The sequence below is a fragment of the Drosophila tropicalis genome, unplaced genomic scaffold (assembly GCF_018151085.1).
Source record: "Drosophila tropicalis isolate 14030-0801.00 unplaced genomic scaffold, ASM1815108v1 contig_1190, whole genome shotgun sequence".
Taxonomy (NCBI): domain Eukaryota; kingdom Metazoa; phylum Arthropoda; class Insecta; order Diptera; family Drosophilidae; genus Drosophila; species Drosophila tropicalis.
The window spans coordinates 281,024-302,202 of NW_027172561.1; the positions used below are offsets into that span (position 1 = coordinate 281,024).

A 21,179-nucleotide genomic window follows, 5' to 3' on the forward strand; every position below is an offset into this window, starting at 1 on the left:
TACATACATACATACATACATACATACATACACATATAGTAGGATGAACCAAATTCACAAAATCCTGTTTCCGCTCTCTAGAGTCTTGTGAAATGATCAATCACAACCTGCACAACACACGCTCATCTCTGCTAACTACTTGTGATTTTTAAGAGTTGGGCTTGGAGAGAAGATGGGGGCAACAAGAGTTTAGGTTGACTGCCTCCTGGCATGGGTGGGTGGTTAGGCGGTTAGGGCAGGGCGTTGTTGTGCACAGGGCTCTATGGGCTCTGGGCTCTGGGAGCAAGACAATAAACAAATAAATTACATGAAAGCGGCTGCCACAGTTTGAATCTTTTCAACAAGATAATCACAATGAAGCGGCACGAAATGTGCAGCAATGTGGCATCCTCATTAACCCACCGACTACTCCCCCCACCACATCCCATTCCATCCCATCTCTCAGTGTCTCCTCTCTCTCTCTCTCTCTCTTTCTTGGTTGGCGAGAAAGTGAAAGTCATTGCGAATCCCAATCCTCTAACTCTAAGCAGGCGGCAAAGTAATTGGCCAGGTCGCCACTTGGGTTAATTAAAACGCAGAGAGAGTGAAAGAGATCGATAAAGACGAGCGAGAAGAAAAAACCAGAAGACGCAGAAAAAGAAGAAGTTGCAGTAAACTAAGACAAGACTCATTCAGAGGAACGTCGCGTTCCATGTGTCCCCCTCCCGCACATACACACACATATGTATTATCGGTATCGATATGAAATGTAAATATTTGTATGACCGCAAAAACCGCAGAAAAAACGCATCCGTAAGATGCCTTTGAAATGAAATCTGATGTCTGTCTGTGTGACTGTTCGTCTGTCTATCTATGTATCTATCTGTTGTCCGTCTGTCTTGGTGCGTATCTTGGGCAATTCATTTGCTCACAATCTTCAGGAGAATTGGCTATTGCTATTAACTTTTCACTTCTTCCGCTACCAATAAGCAAATCAAGCGATTTGTGCGAATGAGAAGAAAGTAAAGAAAGCTGCTTCAATATTGCTGCTGCTGCTGCTGTTGGAACTCAATGAAATTCTTAAAGCTGATAGCTATATTTAAGTCCAGTTACTGATGCCATCCCCTCCCCCTTCCATGTGGATTGCTCTTTGTAGGTCAATCGAGCAGACCAAGCTCTAGGTGGCACAACATGGACGGCTGCTACCAATAAGGGGCATCAATCTCCGAGCAGCAATAGCAACAATTAGCAAAATATCATTAATATGCCATTTGTTATTCCTAATGTTTGCATTAAGATGAAAAGTTTTGCAATCAACAATTCTTCGATTTCACTCCTAATTTGAGTTCACAATGAATCTTAATTGATTGCCTTATTGATTCAAGCAATATACAAAATCTGGACATATAATTCTGAAATTGAAATTATCGAAAATTTAACAAAACTTTTAAAAATCATTAAAGAAAGGACTCATGACTTCCGCTTAGATTTGCATCATATTTGGTAATTAAATCTTTGGTCTCGATCAAATCTGATATCACGTATGTACATAGGTGCCAAATCTCCAAACAATCAATTACAAACTCATTTATACATATTTCAATTAATTGACAAATTGTGAATCAAGTAACTATAACTTTCCCCACAAATCAGTGATAAGAACTACGCCCTTGGCCAGCAGCGGGCTAACATACAAGTCGAGAGTGATGTGAATATCTGGCAATTGCGGTCGAGTTTATTAACGCAATTGGACCCTTACTTTATTTTACTTTTCTTTCGTTTCAATGCCTTTTCCTGCCTTTTTTTTTTAAGAACTTGGCAAACGGAATTGTTATTAATAACAACAAAAATGCAAAATTTCATTGGAAAAATGTTGAATGAATGTGTCTGTGTCTCTGTGTGTTTGTGTGTCTAGCCTACTTGGCCATTTGGCCTCGACGCGTGGGCCTGACAGTTAACAAGACGTCGACGACATCTCAATAAACCAGAGCAGATTTAGCGATTGTGCAATGGGTGGCAAGTGGCAAGAATCCGAGAGCTGAGCAAGCTAAGAGCAAGCCCAGCTGTGCCGACCAGGCCAGGCCAGGCGCAGACCTTGCCCAAAACGGTAAATGTTGTACACTGAGTATCCAGTACCCACCAACCATGCACCATGTGGATGTTGGCTGCTCGGTTGCACGGTTGTTCGATTGCTTGTGTGTGGGACATTTGGCCGGCTAACATTACACATTACACCGGAGGCCCACATTGACATGCTCTGAATATTATACTGGTCCTCCCTCCACCAATCCACCAACAACAACCATAGCACATCCTCTCGCTTCCCGCACCCCCGATCCCCTTCATCTTCCGTGTCTCCCAGTGGTGTTGCTTGTATTGTTGCATGCAGCACTTGCAGCAGCGGCAGCAACAGCAACTGCAACTGCAGCAGCAGCAGCCCGTTGCCAAGTGGCTTGAGAATGGCATTTTGATTTATTGGCTTGTTTCAGAGTTCCGATTATGCAATCGCAAATCGCAAACTATAAAATGCAGGCAAACAGCCAGCCAACCAGCCAGGCGCAATAAATTCTCAAAATGCGATTATTTTTGCGTTGTTTTTTTTTTTTGCATTTGTTTTTGTTTAGTTTTATTTTATTTTTGTATATTTTTTTTTCGAGTCCAATGAATTTTTTCCCACAATTTGCAAACAATAATGAAAACAAGCTGCTTGCAGACTGACTGGCTGGCTAATTAAATCAAATAAGCCGAGACTAAGCGCATTAAAAATGAACCAAACTTTACAAAAACAACAAAAACATACACATACAGTATATAGAAAAAAATCGGGAAAAACCAAAACAGATTGCAAAAAAAAAAAGCAATCAGAGGAAATACTTTCAGTTTTACAACCGACACGCCGACATTTGAATACTCTGCATTGCTGGCAAATAAATTCTATGAAATTTTTACTATAGACTTTTTAAGCATTATTTTCATTCATTTAATTGCTTAGGTCCCTAATTCAAATGTTTCTTAACCTGAATTGAATAGTATTTTATATATAATTAAGATTTTCAATGGCAATTCGAAAGACCAAACTCGCTATAGACTTAAATTTTAACAATTTCAATAAGATTTAAAATGTTGCAATTGTCTCTTAAAGTCGATTAAAAATATATATTCACGTATATTTATGTATTTTATGAAATCCAAAAAAGTTATGTGCCAGGACACTTTGTCTAATTGTTTAATTAAAATTTCATACGCCATGTTGTACAAAGAATCGATAGATTAATTCTTGTTTCATGATTGAAATTCAAAAGAATTTAACTTAAACTATTAAATGACCATAAAGATGTAAAAAATTGATGTATTACTTGAAAGCAGTTTCAAAACATTAATGTTTTGTTCATTTTTATTCTCGCTCTTTAAGACTCTTATTTTGAGCTCATAAGTAAATAAACTATTTTAAAATATGACGATTATATTTAATTCATGATCACGACAAATTGAATTCTGACTGTACATTGAGTAAGAAAACTGTCAAGGAATTAGGGTCAAGACTGATTTTATTATGGCAAGTGTGTGACGCTCTCAAAATTTATATTACTTTGTATAAACGAATATTATTATAATAATTGTTTAAAATAAAAATATGTCATAAATGTTATGGAGATTTCATGCCCAATTTAATGGCAAATCATTTTGCATTAGATACAATTTTTCATGTTAAGATAAATGCGATATTCATGGGATTTGAACACAATTCGAGCATGTTTTTTTTTTTTTGCCATTTATAAACGGTTATCTTGATTTCTATAACTAATTCAGCATTTTTACTCGGTTTTGTGATAAAATAACAAATGTTCAATGTTCGGTTTTACCCATTGTGAGGAAAAGGTATTGGGGCAAGCAAATGGTAAGCAAGCTGCATGCCACAAGTGGCCAAAAAATAAGAAAAAATAAACCTGTGTGTGTTTCAGCCGGCCGGCAACGACCGATAACAAATGGCAAACAGAAATATGGTCTGAGCAAAAGCAACAACAAAACTTGGCAACAAAAAGTCAGCCAATTAAGGCCAATTTAGTTGCAGCAATGCCGCGCGCTGCGGCGACACGAAAACAACAATAACAACAACAACAGCAAAAAAAATAATAATAATAATCAGGGAAAAAAAATAAAACCAACTGCAACACACACACATACACAGTGTCTCAGCATGCAAATGAGAGCAACCAAAAGTAACTTGATACACATTTGCTTGCAAAAGCAACTACAACAAGAGCAGCAACAGCTTCAACATCAGCTGCAACGGTGACAAAAAACAACTCACACATTTTTGCCACATTTTTTTATTTAATACCCTTTGCTAGCGCAACTTGAATAGTTTTAAAGAACTTAAGACTATTGATCAAGCAAGTATAAGTGAATTTTATACGAAAAAAACCAAAACTTGTTGGGAATCACAACAATACCAGACAAAAAATAAGAGGCAAAGCTCGTAACTACAAGGTTCAAATTAAAAAGTATAAAAACATTTGCATTCAACTAAGTTTTTGATTTAACCGTTCTTGATGAACAGAGGGTATCAAAAGTTTGTTATAGAAGTCAATTGCTTAAGAGCACTGTGCTTGTTTTTATACCCTGTATACCCACAGTATATATTATCGAAGCATATTAGAACCGATAATAATCGAAATATAGATTATATATATATATAATATCTTCCACTAAAGAAGCCTAATCGACGCGGCTTATATGCTCTCTTTCTCTCTCTCTCTATGCACACTCTGTATGCACTCTGTTGGTACATACTCTTGGCAAAACTAAGGAAGAAGATATTAAAAACCCAGTTTAAAAAAAAGTTATTTTTACCTCAGAAATGTATGTATGTCTTATGTCCTTGTTCACCATTAATTAGATTGCATAACTAATTAGCACCTAAGCGGTAACTTTTTGTCGATCATTCAAGTTTCAAATGTAAGATTTTTGTTTTATGTATATTTTGTGGGGACTGTGAGAAAATTTGCGAAAAAAATAAATTAAATGGGAAAAAGAAACCAAAACAGAAAACATTGACGTAGTACTGTGGGATGGGGAAAATGGGGTGACGGGTATGGGGGGCTTGAAGGGTGTGTATGCATTTGGGTGACTAGTCCTCTCTTAACTCCGATTTCGTTAACAATTCTAAAGTCGAGCGACCGACCAAACGCAACAACAACAACAACAACAAGTGTGTCAGGTAAGCAGCATCAAGTGCAATTGCAGAGAAATCTTTATTTTTCAATAACAAATAGAAGAAGGGAAAAAAAACGAGAGAGAAAAAAACAAAAACAAAAAATAAAAGACCAAAACGAAACAAGACGCTTTTGACCACCTCTATTCCCTTCAATCCCTCCACTCCCCCTACCTATTCCTATTTGGTTTGTCTATGTCTCCCTCTTTCTTAGGCATTGTTTGTTGAAGGCGGAGCGCGACTTTGATGCTGAATAAACATAACTATAAAGAGGTTGTCAGTGGGAGCGTGAGAAGGGGGGTGTGGCAGTGGAGGGATCCACATGCATATACATACATATATGTATAGTTTTTTTCTTTTTTTTTTTTGGCTTTGGGCCCACATTAAAGCCAAGTGCCATGACCTTTTTGCGTTACAATTTCAAATTGAAGCGGACCTAATTGCGGCGGCCCAGAGCTCAGAAAGACAAGAAAGTCACGCGCTGTTGGTGTTAAAAGACAACAAGAGTGCATTATCTATCAAATCAATTGAACTACTTACACTCTCACACATACACACACACACACACTCACCCACACACACACACACATACACCTAAGTACTGCTGCAGGTGGCCGATTTCAACCCGGTTTTTTTTCCTTTTTTTATTTTCTTTATTAAAGTTGCAAGAAGAAAACTTTTCGCACACACAGAGTTGTTGTTGTTGTTGTTGCTGTTCACTTTCTTCTTCTGGTTGTTGCGTCGACTGGACAGTTAGCGGCAGTAGCATCCATCACGATCTGGCCCTCTCTTTCTAACTACATATATGAGTCTCACCTGTCAAGTAAATTAAACGTACTGCGGCATATACATATGTATGTATGTATGTATGAATTGTACGTATGTACATACATATGTATGTTTATATGTCACTTTCAATTGCACTTTGTTTCTTGCAACTTCAAAAAAAAGAAAAAACTTGCCTTCAAACCCGGCAAAAAATACAACAATAACAAAAAATACAAAACAAATTTCAAATAAACTCACTTTAGTCTCACACTTGCTCAAATATTTATTTAAATATTCTAGCGCCCGCTAAAATGCAGCTTCAGTTTATCGTGTTTATTTTTATTTATTTATTTTTTTTTGTCTAAAGGGTTGGCCTCGTTTTATATACTTTTTATTTTGATTAGTAACGTGACACAAAATTTATTACAATTATTTTGAATAATTCTTTGATAACAATAAACAACAACAAAAATAACAACTAGAAATTGGAGCTATTCGTGCGCCGTTAGCAGGAAAAGTTTGCTGGGTAGTGTGACCAGATTTGGAAAACCCACAAAATATCAGAATTACCGTTTTGACTTATGACACCACAGTGGCTCCATCTATCGTTACGCAAATCGATTAAAAATCGGCCATCACTACATTTAAAAAAAAAAAAATTCCCACCTCCCTACATTACCTTCGTTCAACACTCACACAATCTGAGAGATTTAGCGAACATAGTGAAGGAATCCCAAAACAATATGCTAAAGTCGGAGGTTCAACACCAATTTTGGATTACCAAAAAGGCTGTTCAACGAAAGCTAGGATCCAAGGAGGACAAGCATATTATCAAATCCGATGCTGAGCTCGATGCCAAAATCGAGGTGTTTAAATCAATATCGGAAACCACCCTAAAACTATGCAAAATAATTGACCAATATCAGGAGCGCTTGTGCATTTTATCGCAAGAGGAGTGTGTTTTTGGGCGCTTTCTGAAAGAGGCGGGCAAACGGAGCAAAACAACGGGCAATAGTATCACCCATACGGGAAAGGCTATGTCCTTTGCCGGACAGCAACGGATGTGCGTACGTGTGCCGCTGTTGCGATTACAGCACGAGGTCGATGTCTATCGCTGTCGTGCAGTCAAAGATACGGAAATCACACTGCAGGCCATGGAGAAGGAACGCACCGAATATAGAGCAGCCCTGTGTTGGATGAAATCCGCCAGCCAAGAGCTAGATCCGGATACGGGCAAAGGATTAGATAAATTCCGTACAGCCCAGGCTCATGTCCGAGCGGCCAAGCACAATTTCGATGGCTACTCAATGGACTCCATACAAAAGGTTGTACCTCTTCCTTAAAACTAAAAATTATTCTTACCTACTTGTAACATCACCTTTCCAGATTGATTTACTGGCTGCTGCCCGCTGCAATATGTATTCCCATGCCCTGGTCGCCTATGTGGCTGAACTGAAGAATTTCGCCCAGAAGGCCGCCTCCACTTTTCAGAGCATATCGAATGCTCTGATTGTAAAGCCAAAATATGATTTTTGTGTGCTAAAGGAACTGTCCCAGAACGAAGGAGCACTGCCGGCCGACGGTGAGGGAGGGGCAGAGGAACCAGCAGCTGCCGCTCCAATTGAAACAGTTGACAAAGATCAATCTATGTTCTTTGCGGTTAGTCCTCCATTGAATATTGACTCCCTAAAAAAAATAATGAATGTTTTTATTTTTCAGAGTGAATATCAGGATAAGCCTAAAAGTGAAAGCGTTGAATCTAAATCTCAGGCCGAACCATTATTATCCGCTCATCCAGCATGTGGCGACAATGAATCATTGCTCATTGAACTATCCAAACAGCTCGAGGAAAGTCCTCTTATTGATTCACTGCACGGAGCGGAGGAGGGAGATGAGGATCAACAACAACGGGATGGTAGCAACCAAAAATTCTGGTCTCGCATGTTCAGTCAACCGCCCCCCGTCACCAATGCCGGCAACAACAAGCCTGGGTACCAACGCCAACAACAAGTCGTCGGATAATTCATCAGGAGCAGCGGCTAATCCTGCCAAATCCCAATCAATCACAGCCAATAACAATCCATGGTTAGAGCTCTTTGCCGATCTTGATCCGTTGGCGAATCCCCAGGCATTTGATTTGAAACTGAGTGGCGGACGCAGTGTGGCCGAACAGACATAAGATAGAACGATGATGATGACCCCTGACCAGTTGGACCCCATCCCCCATTTAGTTAGTTCGAAAATGTAGAGGAATCGTTGTATGTAACTTTTCGCTAAACGTTCAAAAAACTTTTTATGTTTTATTTAAATAAAATTTATATATGGGACACAGCAGCTAAACGAGGAGAAGGAGCAGGAGTTGGCGAATATGGAGAAGGAGATGTAGGAGCAGGAAGAGAAAAAGGCAAGGCGACTGGAGAATGGGAAGATAATTGTTTGCGTTTGGGTATGCTATGAAACTCATTTAACAGCCGCTTGTGCCTCCTTTTTGGAGTTCACCAGCTCGACCAGCTCTTTAACTCGACGTAGGCAATCCTTTTTACTGCGATTAGGTATGCATGAGGCAATGCGATCCCAACGATCGGGCGTAGTTGTGGGATAAGTTTTAATGGCCTGCTCTAGAAGAGCTTGCTCCTCCTTGGTCCAGGTTTTGGATGACCCAGTCGATGTAATAGAAGTAGCAGAGCCAGTTCCATTAACGGTAACAGAAACAGGCCCATTTGCTGGTGCTGTTCCAATGCCATTCTGCTTGATATTGCCACCATTTTCTTTAATATTCTCTTTACTATCCGATGAATTTGTTTTCAACGTTTTCGTCGCCGTCGTCGTTGTTGTTGTTGTCGTTTTTGTCGTTGCATTGGCGGAGCTGCTTTCCTCACCCAAGGTGATGTCATTGGACGTCTGCACTTCCTTTTGGACTTCTCAAAACTGGCAAAGGCTGCATCATTAGCATGCGTTTTTAGCGAACTTTTTGAGTGATCGCTATTCTGCAGGGCCTTGGCTTTGTTTAACACATCACGGGCTGTTACCAGGCCACCGCCCGATGAACCACCATGTTGATTGATAAATGTCGCTATCACATCCCAACGCTGGGCGGTGCCAGCTGGGAATAGATTCACTGCCTTTATAAGCAATTGAACATTCTCATTGCTCCACAAGTCACCGACCTTTTTCACTTCCTTGACACCACCAGCTCCCTTCGATGTGGCATTGTTTATGCTAGCTGCCGATTTCTTTGTTGAGCCTGAGTCAGTTCCTCCAGTTCTGTGGCGATTTTCTGATCAGCGGTCTGTATGGCGGCCAGGAATGATTCGCGTCCCTTTGTCTCCATAGCCTTGTTCAGTGCCTGCAGTTCAGCCAATGAGAAGGTCTCGCATATTTTCTCTGTACCCTCCATATGCTTTATCTGATCCTTCTCATTTTTAGCATAATATTTGGAATCCTTGACCTTGTCTCGCAACGTTTTTCTCTCTTTCTTAAGCACTTTCTTTTGCTGCTCGCGTTCAATGCGAATTTGCTCGATGCGTTTCTGTTCGGCCTTTTCGGCCCGCTCCTTGGCCATGGCGGCTTCACGCACAGCCCGTTCCTGTTCGGCCTTTTGAGCCTGGACGGCATCCATTTTGGCTCGCTTGGCCGCCGCCTTGCGATCCTTCTCCTCTTGCTTAAACCGCTGGATACGCTTGTCATTGTTGTAGGCCAAATCGACAAGTGCTCGAATGCGTGTCATTTCCTCTTTCTTACGCTTTATCCGTGCCGCCTTATTCTCCTTTTCGATCCAACGACGCTCATCCCGATCTTGGCCCTTCTCTTTGTCCTCTTCGTCCATGTAGCTGAATTCACGCCACGATTTAAAGTCGTACCAAAAATTATAGAAACGTTCGACCTCCTCACGCTTGGCATTCTCCTCGCCAAACGATGGAACATTTGGCTTTTCGCTCCAACGTGCATTCAGATGGAAATACTTATTGAAGGCAGCATAGAAATCGTTGTCAATATCCGTTTGTGTGGGGAAGGCATCATCAAATTCCGGATCAACCGAATCAAAGCTACGGCGAGTTTTCGGAGTACCTGTGTACCGCGAAAAAAAAAGCTATTACATTTGTATCTTGGAATGGAGGACGACTCCTCTTACCCAATATTTCGTATGCCTTTGTTATGCAAGTAAAGTAGTCATCATCCGTGATGACTTCCTCGCCCTTTGCTTTTCGTTTGTCCGGATGGTGCTGCAGCACCATGCGTCTGTAGGCTCGGCGTATATCGTCATCAGTGGCTTCAAATCTACAAAAACCAGTGGGAGAATATAATATATATATATTTATATATATACAAAGTGCTCTCCCTCTCTGTCTTTGTCCCCGTTTATCTTTTATTCTCTGCCGCATGTGCGTGTGTGTCTCTGTCGGCGTCTCTTGCTCTTGCTTTCGTTCTAGCACGTGCTCCACAAAAAAAAAAAATTACTTACCTCAATTTACCACATCCCAATACACTATAATGATCCTGCTCCTTCCACTCTTTGGGATCGAGGGATTTGAGGTATTTAATATCGACTTCTTCACCAGCTCCATTAAGTAGCAGTTTCTCATCGGATTCGCTACGTTCCACGCCGCCTGGCGCAATTTTGCTACGGCGGGCATTGAAATACGCAAAGCCAACGCGCTCGATTCGATGACGCGCGACCTTGAGCGGTAACTCCAATTCCAGGCTGTTAGTCATGACCACCACCAAACTGCAAATGCTTACACTAACTGACACTTTGTTATTAGCCCACTTAAAGATTACATAAAGCCACACGTTTCTTCACTAAAAATGTTCAGTTCAACAAACAAATAATAAGAAAAAGCAATTGCACAAAAATTAATATTCACTCGCTCTCACACTCTGTGCCTAGCTCACTCACCACCGCATGTGCTGGGGTCTTCTGATTTTAGGGTTGCCGCTGTCACCAAATATCTGAAGCACTTGAAATTTTTATACAACATAATATTGTCGCAAAATTGAAAGTCTAACTACTAGCTACTAAGATTCTACTAGATACATAATGGAAAATCAGGATATTTCATGGCAAGGCTGAAACGTTTAAATTTAAAAAAAATTTTAGTTGTTTTCAAACGATAGGCAGAAATTTTCGCTAAATCGGCAGTGCTGCCGAGCAAAAAATAGCTAGATTTTAAGGAAAATATGCTAAAAAATGCCAAAAATAGTCGATAAACTATTTAAATGTATTTAAATGAAAGAAAACTAAAATTAAAATACATAAAGTAAAAAGGAACATAATTTCACTATCTTAAATGATTATATTAGCATTTTAATAAATATGGTTAAAAACACTCTTAAAGCGAATTCATTGCTTGGCTTCCTCACCTTGTAGCCAGGTTTTATTTATTATTGTTTTAATTTTGTTTATTTATTTTCGATAATCACAAAAACAAACCGGCGAATAAAACCAACGAGTTTATAACAAGTTCAAATATTTATTCTATGTAAACGTTATATATTTAAAATTGCTAGATTTGTGGCTAATAGTATTTAAAAAAAAAAGTTGCCAGTTTCTTTTCAAATCTGCTAGATCTAGCAACCTTATTGCTAAACTGGCAGCACTGCTAACGATGGCCTTGGTTGGTTGGTGAGTGAGTGATAAGACGACAAGCGCTGTCACGGAAACAAAAATGCTTCAAAGCATCCCAATCTCAATTAAATATGAATCAATCTCATGAGAAGAACAGCAGCAGCGACGGCACAAGTTCCATGGGCTCGACGCCAATCGCCACAATCACTGCCACTCCCACTCCTACACCCAATACTGTTGTTGTGGCCACGGGCACGGCCGATGGCGATGGTGAGAGTAATCATCGTCACGATGTCAGCGACACTTTCTACACTAGTCAACGGAAAAAGGGCAGTAGCCACGTATTCCGTGTGCGTCTGGACACAACTGGATTCACACTGCAGCGGGAGTCACCCACTGGCACCACCATCAAAGAGCAAACCGTGAAAATATGCGATATCGTTGGAGCAAGATGCATGCGGCTAAAGAAGACGCGTCGCCTGGCCATGGCCAATGCCTGTGCCTGCAGCAGCGGAAATCCCAATTCGCCGGCGAATTCGGCAACCAGCCGTAGCAACAATCGCAACAATGGGGCCACACCAAGCAAATGCAGCACAGCCAGCAAGGAAGAATACGCATGCGATGGCGATGTCAGTGCATATCTTTATGTTTTTGCCTACGTGCTGAAAAAGAAAAGTTTGCGTAGCGAGCTTCATAGAGAGCGCACGGTATTGACTCTGCGTTTTCGTTCCTTTGACTCCTTCGAGGATAATATGCGAGAGGCGGATCGTTGGTATCGCGCTTTGCGCTGGCAATTGCATCAAACGCTTGAGGATATTTTTGTAGACCGTACCAATGAAGAGCGTCGTCGTCGTGTTTTAGTGCTGCTTAATCCCAAATCCGGGTCAGGCAATGGCCGTGAAGTCTTTAATATGCATGTCTCTCCAGTGTTAAACGAGGCTGAAGTGCCTTATGATCTATATGTAACGAAACATTCCAATTTTGCCAGTGAACTGATGAGTACACGTCGCCTGGATGCCTGGTGCTGTGTGGTGGCTGTCGGAGGTGATGGACTCTTCCATGAGATTGTCAATGGTCTGATGCAGCGTGAAGATTGGGAGCAAGTGTTGCCCAATATAGCTTTGGGCATAATACCATGCGGTTCTGGCAATGGTCTAGCACGCTCCATAGCCCATGGATATAAGTAAGTGACTCCTCGAGGGAATCGGACGGTAATCCTTTATTAATACTTCTTTTTTACTTTAATAGCGAACCCTATTTTAGTAAGCCAGTTTTGGGTGCCGCTTTGACTGTCATCAGTGGCCGCAGTTCACCCATGGATGTGGTACGTGTTCAGCTTAAGGAACGCTCCGTTTACTCCTTTCTCTCCATTGGCTGGGGCTTCATCTCAGATGTAGACATAGAGAGCGAACGTTTACGCATGTTTGGCTATCAACGCTTTACCATTTGGACGCTTTATCGTCTGGCAAATCTGCGAACTTATAATGGCCGAGTTAGCTATTTGCCAAGCCATCAAACGGGCCAGAGAGTCGGAGGAATGGAAGGAATGCAGGAGCCAACACTTAGGATGCTGCAATCCAGTCGCAGTTATAATACGACCCTCAATAAGCAACAGTTGTTAAATGTGCCAGCAAGCCTTCATCATTCCGTTGAATGTTTGCCGTCAGAATTTGCCGATGTCATTTCACTGGAGACCTCCATCAACCAATCCTTTCGTTCACGCTGCGATAGTTGGCTGTCGGGGGGATCGCGACGTAGTTACTACTATTCCATATCAGATAGCATCTATCACAGTTTAGCCGATGAGAGTGATTTGGCTGAACAGTCACAGATTTATGGGGCATCATCATATTTGGAAAATCGTCCGCAGAATTTCGGCCCTCCCAGCAGTTTACCGGATCTGGATCAACCGCTGTCCCCAGAAGATGGTTGGCAGGTCGAGGAGGGTGAATTCATAATGATGCATGCTGTCTATCAAACGCATCTGGGTATCGATTGCCATTTTGCACCCAAGGCCCAAATGAACGATGGCACCATTCACCTTATTCTTATACGCGGTGGCATAAGTCGTCCCCATCTATTGAGCTTTCTCTACAACATGAGCTCCGGCACACATTTGCCGGAGGTGAATAATCAGTATGTCAAGGTTTTGCCCGTAAGAGCCTTTCGTTTGGAACCTCATGATAATCATGGCATCATCACTATCGATGGTGAGCGCGTTGAATTTGGCCCACTACAGGCGGAAGTGTTGCCGGGCATAGCCCGAGTCATGGTGCCCAAGTAGTATCAAAAGCGAACGATGAAGAAAGGAGCAATTTTCAATCAACGACCTAGATAGACCAACACATAAACATTCGAGCAATATTTAATCTCTATAGAAAGGAAAGAAGAATCTGAATCGAAACTTGGAATCTCTGCATTTGTATATGTAGTTATTACTTATTTTGTTATTGGGTACTTAGGTTAGATAACCACTGAACGAGTTGTGTGTATTCTTTTATATAATTTTATCAGTTTTGTCTTGTTAACATTTATAAATTTATTAAAAGTTATTAACAAAATATCATAACGATATAAACAAAATTTAAATATATAAAGATAACGGCATCTAATTGCCCATTGAAATCGGTTGGTTTCAGTGCTGGCACTTTTTTAGCAGTTTAGTAGATAAATCTAGCATGGTGGTAAATCTATTTTGATGCGTTTGTTTTTTCATCAGCTTGAAATGTCATTATAATAATGTTATAAACTTTTCAATACCCCATCCATCTAAAAGTAAGTACTTTTTGATTTTGATTGATTTTTTCCCATTAAGTACTTACATAAAATATATTACATTTATTTCTAGAAAACAACAATATTAATAGTTTCCTTAGGAGATTCTGGCAGCACTGATTGGAACTGGTTCCAAAAAAAAGCTTGGACCCAATGCAGAGGGCTTTTGAACAAAATACTGCGTAGCACAGTTCCAAAAATTAACCAGCACAGTTTCTAATTTGTAGCACAGTTCTAAAAAAAAAAAAAAAAAAAAAAAAAAAACAGGCTTAGTGCAGTTCGCGAATATCAAGATCAAAACAGAGGACGAAATCAGAAGCAATATGTCATCCGAGGAATTGGCGCCAGTTAACGAACAAGATCTAAAGGATCTGAAGGAGCGAATGAAACTAATTGTCGATGCAGACCCTACACAATACCATAATGATTTCTCCTTGAGACGCTATTTGAGGGCTTTTAAGACTACAGATGCCGCATTCCAAGTAAGTTGACGGCGTCATCTTCAGCCCACGCCGGGAAAAACTTATCGCAAAAGTCTCTGATTTTTAATACCCCGCCTCTCTACTGTTCTGCTGCTTTAGGCCATATTGAAGACAAACAAATGGCGCGAAACATATGGCGTAGCCAAGCTGGGCGAAATGGATCGAAGTGGTCTGGAGGGCAAGGCTCGGGTATTACGTCATCGTGACTGCATCGGCCGTCCAGTAATCTACATTCCAGCCAAAAACCACAATGCTTCTGCACGTGACATCGATGAGTTGACTCGCTTTATAGTGTACAATCTAGAGGAGGCTTGCAAAAAGTGTTTTGAGGAGGTGACCGATCGGTTGTGCATTGTCTTTGATCTGGCCGACTTTAGTACCTCCTGCATGGACTATCAGCTGGTGCAGAACCTCATTTGGCTGCTGAGCAAGCATTTTCCGGAACGTCTTGGCATTTGTTTAATCATCAATTCACCAGGATTGTTTTCCACCATTTGGCCAGCAATCCGAGTGCTTTTAGATGATAACACCGCCAAGAAGGTCAAATTTGTTGGCGATGAAGTGGAGCTATGTCAATATCTTATACCAGACATTCTTCCAACGGATATGTAAGCCAAATTGGGCCAAAGATTAAGCTTAGCGACGCTTCGTTCCAATTTAGTCATAGACATATCTCGCAAGAAAGAGAAACCAGTACCAGTACCTAAGTGGGCGAACCCAGATGCATACCGAAAACATAGAGAGGACGCTTTTAGCATGTACTCTATATATAGAACTTGATGTATTTAATGATTGTTGATTGTAAAGAGAACATTGTATTTTATTGAACAAATCTGTTAGTATGATGTTGACTATTTTAGATAAATGTTTATCTATAGCCCAACCCATATTTATATTGTATATACCAATATATATATACATATACATAAATATTGATATCTATATACGTGTCTATGTGTATATAAAATAAAGTTGTAAAACAAAACCACATAAATGTAATGACACATTGATTGTTGACTTAAAGGGGAACCCGAGTCACTCGGCCGAGGAAACCAGAAATCAGTCCGCGGCCACACTTGCTGATAATGTCTCTAATTATAGAGAACTTATCACTTAACGCCAAATGATAACAATCAGAAATATGAGCAGGTGTCGAGACATGGTATCAATTCAAAATATTGAAACGTTATATTTGGATATTGCAACCGTTAGGTCCATGCACCAATAGTGTTGCTAATTTAGCATTTAACTCTATCTCTATACACACAACTGAGCTTTTGTAATATAAGTTGGACGAGTTAAAAAAATTGTAGTTTTCAATAATTTTTCTAATTTTGTAACGAAATAGGTTAAATTGGTCAATTTTAGTTGGTAGATAGAGTTCCTATATGTCCCAAAGGTGTTTATACAAACAGGCGACCATCACTTACCTCTTCTTTGTTACTGATCAAGTTTTTTCCATCGTATGAGTGCAGGGTATATAAGTTCTCATAGCATTGTTCAATCTATCTTTGAATTTACATTTTTCTATATGTCCATTAGAAAAAACCCAACATAAAACCAAAAACAGCTTTTTTCTTTCGGGCACCCCTCTAGCTAGTTTGGCTTTGCCGTTTAAATATCTAGCAGTATGGCAACACTGGCTCTCCGTTATCACATTTTATAAATGAAACCCAAATCAGTGAGTTGTGATAAGGGAAGTGTAAACCTAGCACTATGAAATTGCCACCCAGCGAGATGGATAAGCAGCCAATTGACTTGCGGACCCAAATACTACAATATCAGTAACAATTCAAGCGTGCTACGACAAACATGTCGCCACCAGAAACAGATACAACAACAATAGGAACAACTACAGAAGCTACAGCTTATATTGCAGCATTGGATGTTGGAACCACTAGCGTGAGATGTTTCATTTTGGACGAGAAATGTACGGTCAAAGGGTCATCAACAGATGCTGTAAGCTAGTAATTGCCGTTGTCAATTTAATTATTAGTTTATTTATTGTTGTTGTTCTCTGCTGCTAGGTAGAGCTATTAAATCCCCAACCGGGTTTCTTTGAAATCGAACCTGAATGCCTGTGGCGTAAGGTTGTCAAAGTTATAAAGGAAGCCATAAGAGGTAAGAGAATCCTTAATTTATCAGACTCACTCTCTAAACAGATTTTTTGTAGATGCTAAGCTGTTGCCTTCACAAATTACCTGCCTAACTATATCCACACAACGTTGCACATTTTTAACTTGGAATCATAAGACAAATGAGTACTATCATAACTTTATCACCTGGAAGGATTTGCGAGCCGATGATCTGGTCGAGCAATGGAATTCCGGTTGCATGAAGCGTACAATGAATGGTTTCTTCTTTGGCCTTTATTTGGCTACCAGAAATTCGCGTTTTCTGGCCGGAAGTATGCTAAAATTGATGAATGGTCAGGTCACACCAAGACTACTGTACGAGATTGCCCACAATAAGCGCCTGCAGCAAGCTATTAGAGAGAATGCAGTCCGTCTGGAGTTGCTGGACTCATGGCTTCTATACAAATTGCGTTCCGGTGGTCATGCGGTTCAGCAGACGGAGAATATCGAACATATCACCGATATAACCTCAAGCACAGCCACTGGACTCTTTGATCCATTCACGCTCAGCTGGTCGAAGATGATTAGTTGGATGTTTGGCATTGATGTAGGACAATAATCTTTAAATTCGATTGGAAAGGCTTTTTCTTATTATTTCTTGATTTTTTTCTAGCTTAACATCCTGCCTCGTGTTGTCGACAATGGGTATAATGGATTTGGTCATGTGAATCCCATAGCCTTTGGACAGGATTGGGCTAATACCCGCATACCAATTGCTTCATCCTGCAGCGATCAAACAGCCGCCATATGGGGCTCCCATTGTTTTCGCTCCAATGATGTTAAAGTCACCATGGGGACGGGTGCGTTTCTCAATTTAGTCACTGGGTCCCAGTGCCATGCATCAATTAGTGGCATGTATCCGCTGGTGGCCTGGCAATTGAACAATAAGCATAAATTCAAGCAACAGAATGCCATCTATTGTATTGAGGGAGCATCTCATGATTTTGGCACTGTCATCACTTGGGCCCAGTCATGTGAGCTGTTTAGCCAACCCAAAGAGACATCGGCCATTGCAAAATCCGTTGCAGACACAAATGATGTATACTTTATACCTGCATTTAGTGGTTTAGGGGGTAAGTCCAACGATCGTAAACTAATTTCTCGAACTGCTGCTACTTTTTTATTATAATCAAGAGCCCATTATCTAATCCGTCGAACACAACTATAGATGATAGATAGAATATTTAATCAAAACATTGTTCAATCTATTCCTTTTAGAGACAACATTGTTAGAATGCAGGTAGACAATTATATGAAAGTTTTAGTTTAAAGTTTTGTTTTGGTCAACTATAAATTTAAGATCTGCTTACCTCATTACCACAAACCACAATCTAAAGTTCAGCGACTTCTTGGTGTTTCCCAATTTGATTTCTCTCACTTATTTCACCAATTTGTTTTTATTTTCATTCTAAACCTTATGAAAATAGAACGCATGACCTTTAATATTAGCATTTACTGCTTAAATGATAATCGTTTGCTTTTTTAATTAACCTGTCAAGTTTAATTTAGAGGGTAATAAAAACAAAAAGCATTTCAGAAGCATTAAATTTAAGTATTCAGTCTACTTAAATTAAATACCCTAGCAATTTTTGTTGATATTGTATGCCGTGTTTGATTCCGAAACCTTAAAGCGTATGTTTCAATAGGGTTTATATAATGGGACCTTGAAATAAAATATTCGCTTCATATCATCATTAAAGTAGCAGTTTGCTCACAATAAGTTTATGGATAAACTAATTAAGTTCTCCTGCACCTTTTGGTTCTTCTAGCCACCTGTGAATGATTATCGTGCTGCCAGTGGATTCATTGGCATGACACCATCCACCACCAAGGCCCATTTGGTGCGAGCTTTGCTCGAGAGCATTGTTTTTCGGGTGGTGCAGCTAATCGACGCGGCTGAGAAGGAGACCAACCAGAAACTGGATCTGATCAAGTAAGTGGAAGAGATCTTTGAATAGTAGGAGAAATCTAATTTATTGTTTATTTTGCTTAGGGTCGATGGTGGGGTTTCGCGGAATGATTTCGTTTGCCAGTTTCTGGCTGATCTCAGTCAATTGAAGGTTGAACGGGCCCAGAATGCCGAGTCTAGCATTATGGGTGCCACATTTATGGCTGGCATTAATCATGGCATTTGGCATGATTTCGATGATCTCAAAAGATTTCGTCAAGTGGAATGTGTGTTCCAGCCGCAATCGAAACACTATGACACACTTTTCGCACGAATGGCCAAGTGGAATGAGGCCATTGGACGATTTAGTGATTGGTATTAGCTCTTATTGTTATTACATGGAGAAAACGAAGAGGTTGTCCTATTTGTTCTCTTTTTTTAATATGTTATTCTTACACTTACACACAAAAAATGTTATTAAATTAATTTACTTAGAAAAGATGATGAACAAAAAAAAAAAAAAAAAACTGGATAAAATCAGTCTTTCTATGTGGCTTAGTTAAAACGTTGCTGGAAATTTTGTTGCTGGTTGAACATCATTTGTTGCTGCTGTTGTTGTTGCTGTTGTTGTTGTTGCTGCTGTTGTTGCTGCTGCTGCTGTTGTTGTTGTTGGGCTGCCTGTTGCTGGTGATGGAAATCCTGTTGATTTCCGGCACCAGAGAGACGAACACGTTTGGCATTTGGTTCGTTTGGATTCATTTGTTGTTGTTGCTGCTGCTGCTGTTGCTGTTGTTGCTGCTGTTGTTGCTGTTGTTGCTGCTGCTGCTGCTGTTGTTGTTGCTGTTGCTGTTGCTGCTGCTGCTGTTGTTGACGTTTATTATCCGACTTATCTTCCTGATCATCATCAGTAAGGAATTCACGCTTAGGATAAGGTATAGGACAACCCGCAAACACATCCTGGGTCGGCAGTGGCTCTTCCTGAAAGTATTGATCCTGCATGGCTTGCTCGGAGGTTATGCGTTTATTGGGATCCATAAGCAATAGCTTCTGTAGTAAATGGAATGCTTTGCTGTCGGGTTTAATCTTATGGCGTTCCATATATTTGGCCAGCGAACAAGTCGAATAGGTGGAACGCTTAAAGTCCTTGGTGAGTGTGTGATGTTCCGGCATTTTCTTAATGTCTTCCCAATCTTTGTCCTGTGGAAAGCCCATCACATTGAATATACGATCCAGCTGATCGTGATGATACGGATTGCTAGTCTTAATGTCCTCCTGCCGGCAATGGAATATTGGCTCCGATGTTAGTAGTTCGGCAAAAATGCAACCAATCGCCCATATATCAATGGCTTTTTGTGTAATGTCGTGCCCCCAGCAGCAATTCGGGTGCACGATACCAAAAGGTAACCACCACTGGATCCAGATCGGCCAATGGTTTTAATGGAGCATTGAACAGACGAGCGAAACCCATATCAGCAATTTTGACACGCCCCCTTTCATTACCGTCGCCCATTACCAAAATATTGGCCGGCTTTAAATCACGATGCAATACCCAATTGCTGTGCAAATAATGAATGCCATCAAGTATCTGGTACAATAGACTCTTAACCATTCCCCGCGGCACCACCACCTGTTTCTTGGTGGCCTTGGCCGCCCTATGGAACTTGATAATATGCCACAGATCATGCTCAGCATAATCTATAAGCAGGAACACTTTGCGATCGTTGTGCGAGAGAAAGACACGAATCAGCGTAATGACATTCTGATGCTTCAGCTCCCGGAGTAGAGCAATCTCACGGCATGCGGACATGGAGAGACCAGTGCCATCGATCTGTTTAAGCGCATATTCTTTGCCATCGCTGAGAAAAGTGATAAATTGCCACATTAGTATTTACAATTTAAGGTCTGCATACACATGTATGTATGTATCTTTCTCCCTCACCTTGTCTCCTTCCATTTCGCTTTGTACACATGTCCGTAGGTGCCGCGTCCCACTTTGCAGCCTTCATAGTTAAATAGGTCCTCCACCTTGGTTCGTTCCATTTGCGTTTTCATTTTGAAATCGTAATCCATTGTTAAAATTGAGTAATTTTCGATAAAAATAAACAAAACAAAAAGCAACTTTAGTTTAATTTACTTTTCGCGTCTTTAGCCAATGTTGCCAGACAACTCTCTGCACCAATCAGCTGATTTGTGTGTTAATCGATAATAATATCGATAACAGGCGCGTAAAACAAAAATTTAAAAGAAAAAAATGTTGAACTAAACATCGTAAAAGCGAAATACTGTCAAAAATATTGAAATGATTCATAATCTAATCCTTATTGTAAATTCTCCAAAGTGCCATTAATTGGTTAAATGTCAATCGAAATTG

The 21,179-nt window shown here is 40.4% G+C and overlaps 7 protein-coding genes across 7 annotated transcripts in view; 4 read left to right on the forward strand and 3 right to left on the reverse strand.

Moving 5' to 3' along the window:
- ko (Stork-head domain-containing protein knockout) overlaps positions 1 to 6,496 on the reverse strand; it is a 75,321-nt gene extending 68,825 nt beyond the window's left edge. The window contains exon 1 of the mRNA XM_068291716.1: positions 6,221 to 6,496. The gene's annotated coding sequence lies outside the window, so the exon portion shown is untranslated. The remainder of the gene's footprint in view (positions 1 to 6,220) is intronic.
- Positions 6,455 to 8,296, forward strand: ICA69 (islet cell autoantigen 1-like protein). Its single transcript, XM_068291736.1, has 4 exons — positions 6,455 to 7,287; positions 7,349 to 7,621; positions 7,682 to 7,917; positions 7,949 to 8,296. The coding sequence occupies exons 1-4, from the start codon at positions 6,544 to 6,546 to the stop codon at positions 8,139 to 8,141; spliced, it is 1,446 nt and encodes a 481-aa protein (XP_068147837.1). The 5' UTR covers positions 6,455 to 6,543; the 3' UTR covers positions 8,142 to 8,296.
- Positions 8,219 to 10,992, reverse strand: LOC137578076 (dnaJ homolog subfamily C member 2). Its single transcript, XM_068291726.1, is given in 6 exon segments — positions 8,219 to 8,877; positions 8,880 to 9,200; positions 9,203 to 10,030; positions 10,095 to 10,240; positions 10,425 to 10,762; positions 10,860 to 10,992. Coding segments are annotated over 5 exon segments (2,001 nt in total). The 5' UTR covers positions 10,676 to 10,762; positions 10,860 to 10,992; the 3' UTR covers positions 8,219 to 8,422.
- A 573-nt stretch (positions 10,993 to 11,565) lies between these two features.
- On the forward strand, positions 11,566 to 14,091 carry Sk2 (Sphingosine kinase 2). Its single transcript, XM_068291937.1, has 2 exons — positions 11,566 to 12,711; positions 12,777 to 14,091. The coding sequence occupies exons 1-2, from the start codon at positions 11,660 to 11,662 to the stop codon at positions 13,810 to 13,812; spliced, it is 2,088 nt and encodes a 695-aa protein (XP_068148038.1). The 5' UTR covers positions 11,566 to 11,659; the 3' UTR covers positions 13,813 to 14,091.
- Positions 14,092 to 14,519: 428 nt separating this feature from the next.
- Positions 14,520 to 15,779, forward strand: LOC137579071 (uncharacterized). Its single transcript, XM_068292763.1, has 2 exons — positions 14,520 to 14,785; positions 14,885 to 15,779. Exons 1-2 carry the CDS (start codon positions 14,627 to 14,629, stop codon positions 15,395 to 15,397), a joined length of 672 nt encoding a protein of 223 aa, XP_068148864.1. The 5' UTR covers positions 14,520 to 14,626; the 3' UTR covers positions 15,398 to 15,779.
- Positions 15,780 to 16,448: 669 nt separating this feature from the next.
- LOC137579712 (putative glycerol kinase 5) lies at positions 16,449 to 19,323 on the forward strand. The gene is made up of 6 exons (XM_068293500.1): positions 16,449 to 16,744; positions 16,813 to 16,906; positions 16,959 to 17,467; positions 17,534 to 17,991; positions 18,689 to 18,853; positions 18,914 to 19,323. Exons 1-6 carry the CDS (start codon positions 16,598 to 16,600, stop codon positions 19,188 to 19,190), a joined length of 1,650 nt encoding a protein of 549 aa, XP_068149601.1. The 5' UTR covers positions 16,449 to 16,597; the 3' UTR covers positions 19,191 to 19,323.
- LOC137579716 (cyclin-dependent kinase 8-like) lies at positions 19,225 to 20,969 on the reverse strand. The gene is given in 3 exon segments (XM_068293514.1): positions 19,225 to 20,158; positions 20,160 to 20,664; positions 20,748 to 20,969. Coding segments are annotated over 3 exon segments (1,431 nt in total). The 5' UTR covers positions 20,879 to 20,969; the 3' UTR covers positions 19,225 to 19,363.
- Between the last annotated feature and the right edge of the window lie 210 nt (positions 20,970 to 21,179).

Bases quoted from the DNA above. Each gene is read 5' to 3' on its own strand.
- ICA69 (XM_068291736.1), top strand. From the start codon at position 6,544: ATGACACCACAGTGGCTCCATCTATCGTTACGCAAATCGATTAAAAAT. The intron at 7,288-7,348 runs GTTGTACCTCTT...TCACCTTTCCAG, and splicing joins CAATGGACTCCATACAAAAG to ATTGATTTACTGGCTGCTGC. The intron at 7,918-7,948 runs GCCCCCCGTCAC...GGCAACAACAAG, and splicing joins TCTCGCATGTTCAGTCAACC to CCTGGGTACCAACGCCAACA.
- Sk2 (XM_068291937.1), top strand. From the start codon at position 11,660: ATGAATCAATCTCATGAGAAGAACAGCAGCAGCGACGGCACAAGTTCC. The intron at 12,712-12,776 runs GTAAGTGACTCC...TTACTTTAATAG, and splicing joins TCCATAGCCCATGGATATAA to CGAACCCTATTTTAGTAAGC.
- LOC137579071 (XM_068292763.1), top strand. From the start codon at position 14,627: ATGTCATCCGAGGAATTGGCGCCAGTTAACGAACAAGATCTAAAGGAT. The intron at 14,786-14,884 runs GTAAGTTGACGG...CTGCTGCTTTAG, and splicing joins CTACAGATGCCGCATTCCAA to GCCATATTGAAGACAAACAA.
- LOC137579712 (XM_068293500.1), top strand. From the start codon at position 16,598: ATGTCGCCACCAGAAACAGATACAACAACAATAGGAACAACTACAGAA. The intron at 16,907-16,958 runs GTAAGAGAATCC...GATTTTTTGTAG, and splicing joins TATAAAGGAAGCCATAAGAG to ATGCTAAGCTGTTGCCTTCA. The intron at 18,854-18,913 runs GTAAGTGGAAGA...TATTTTGCTTAG, and splicing joins CAGAAACTGGATCTGATCAA to GGTCGATGGTGGGGTTTCGC.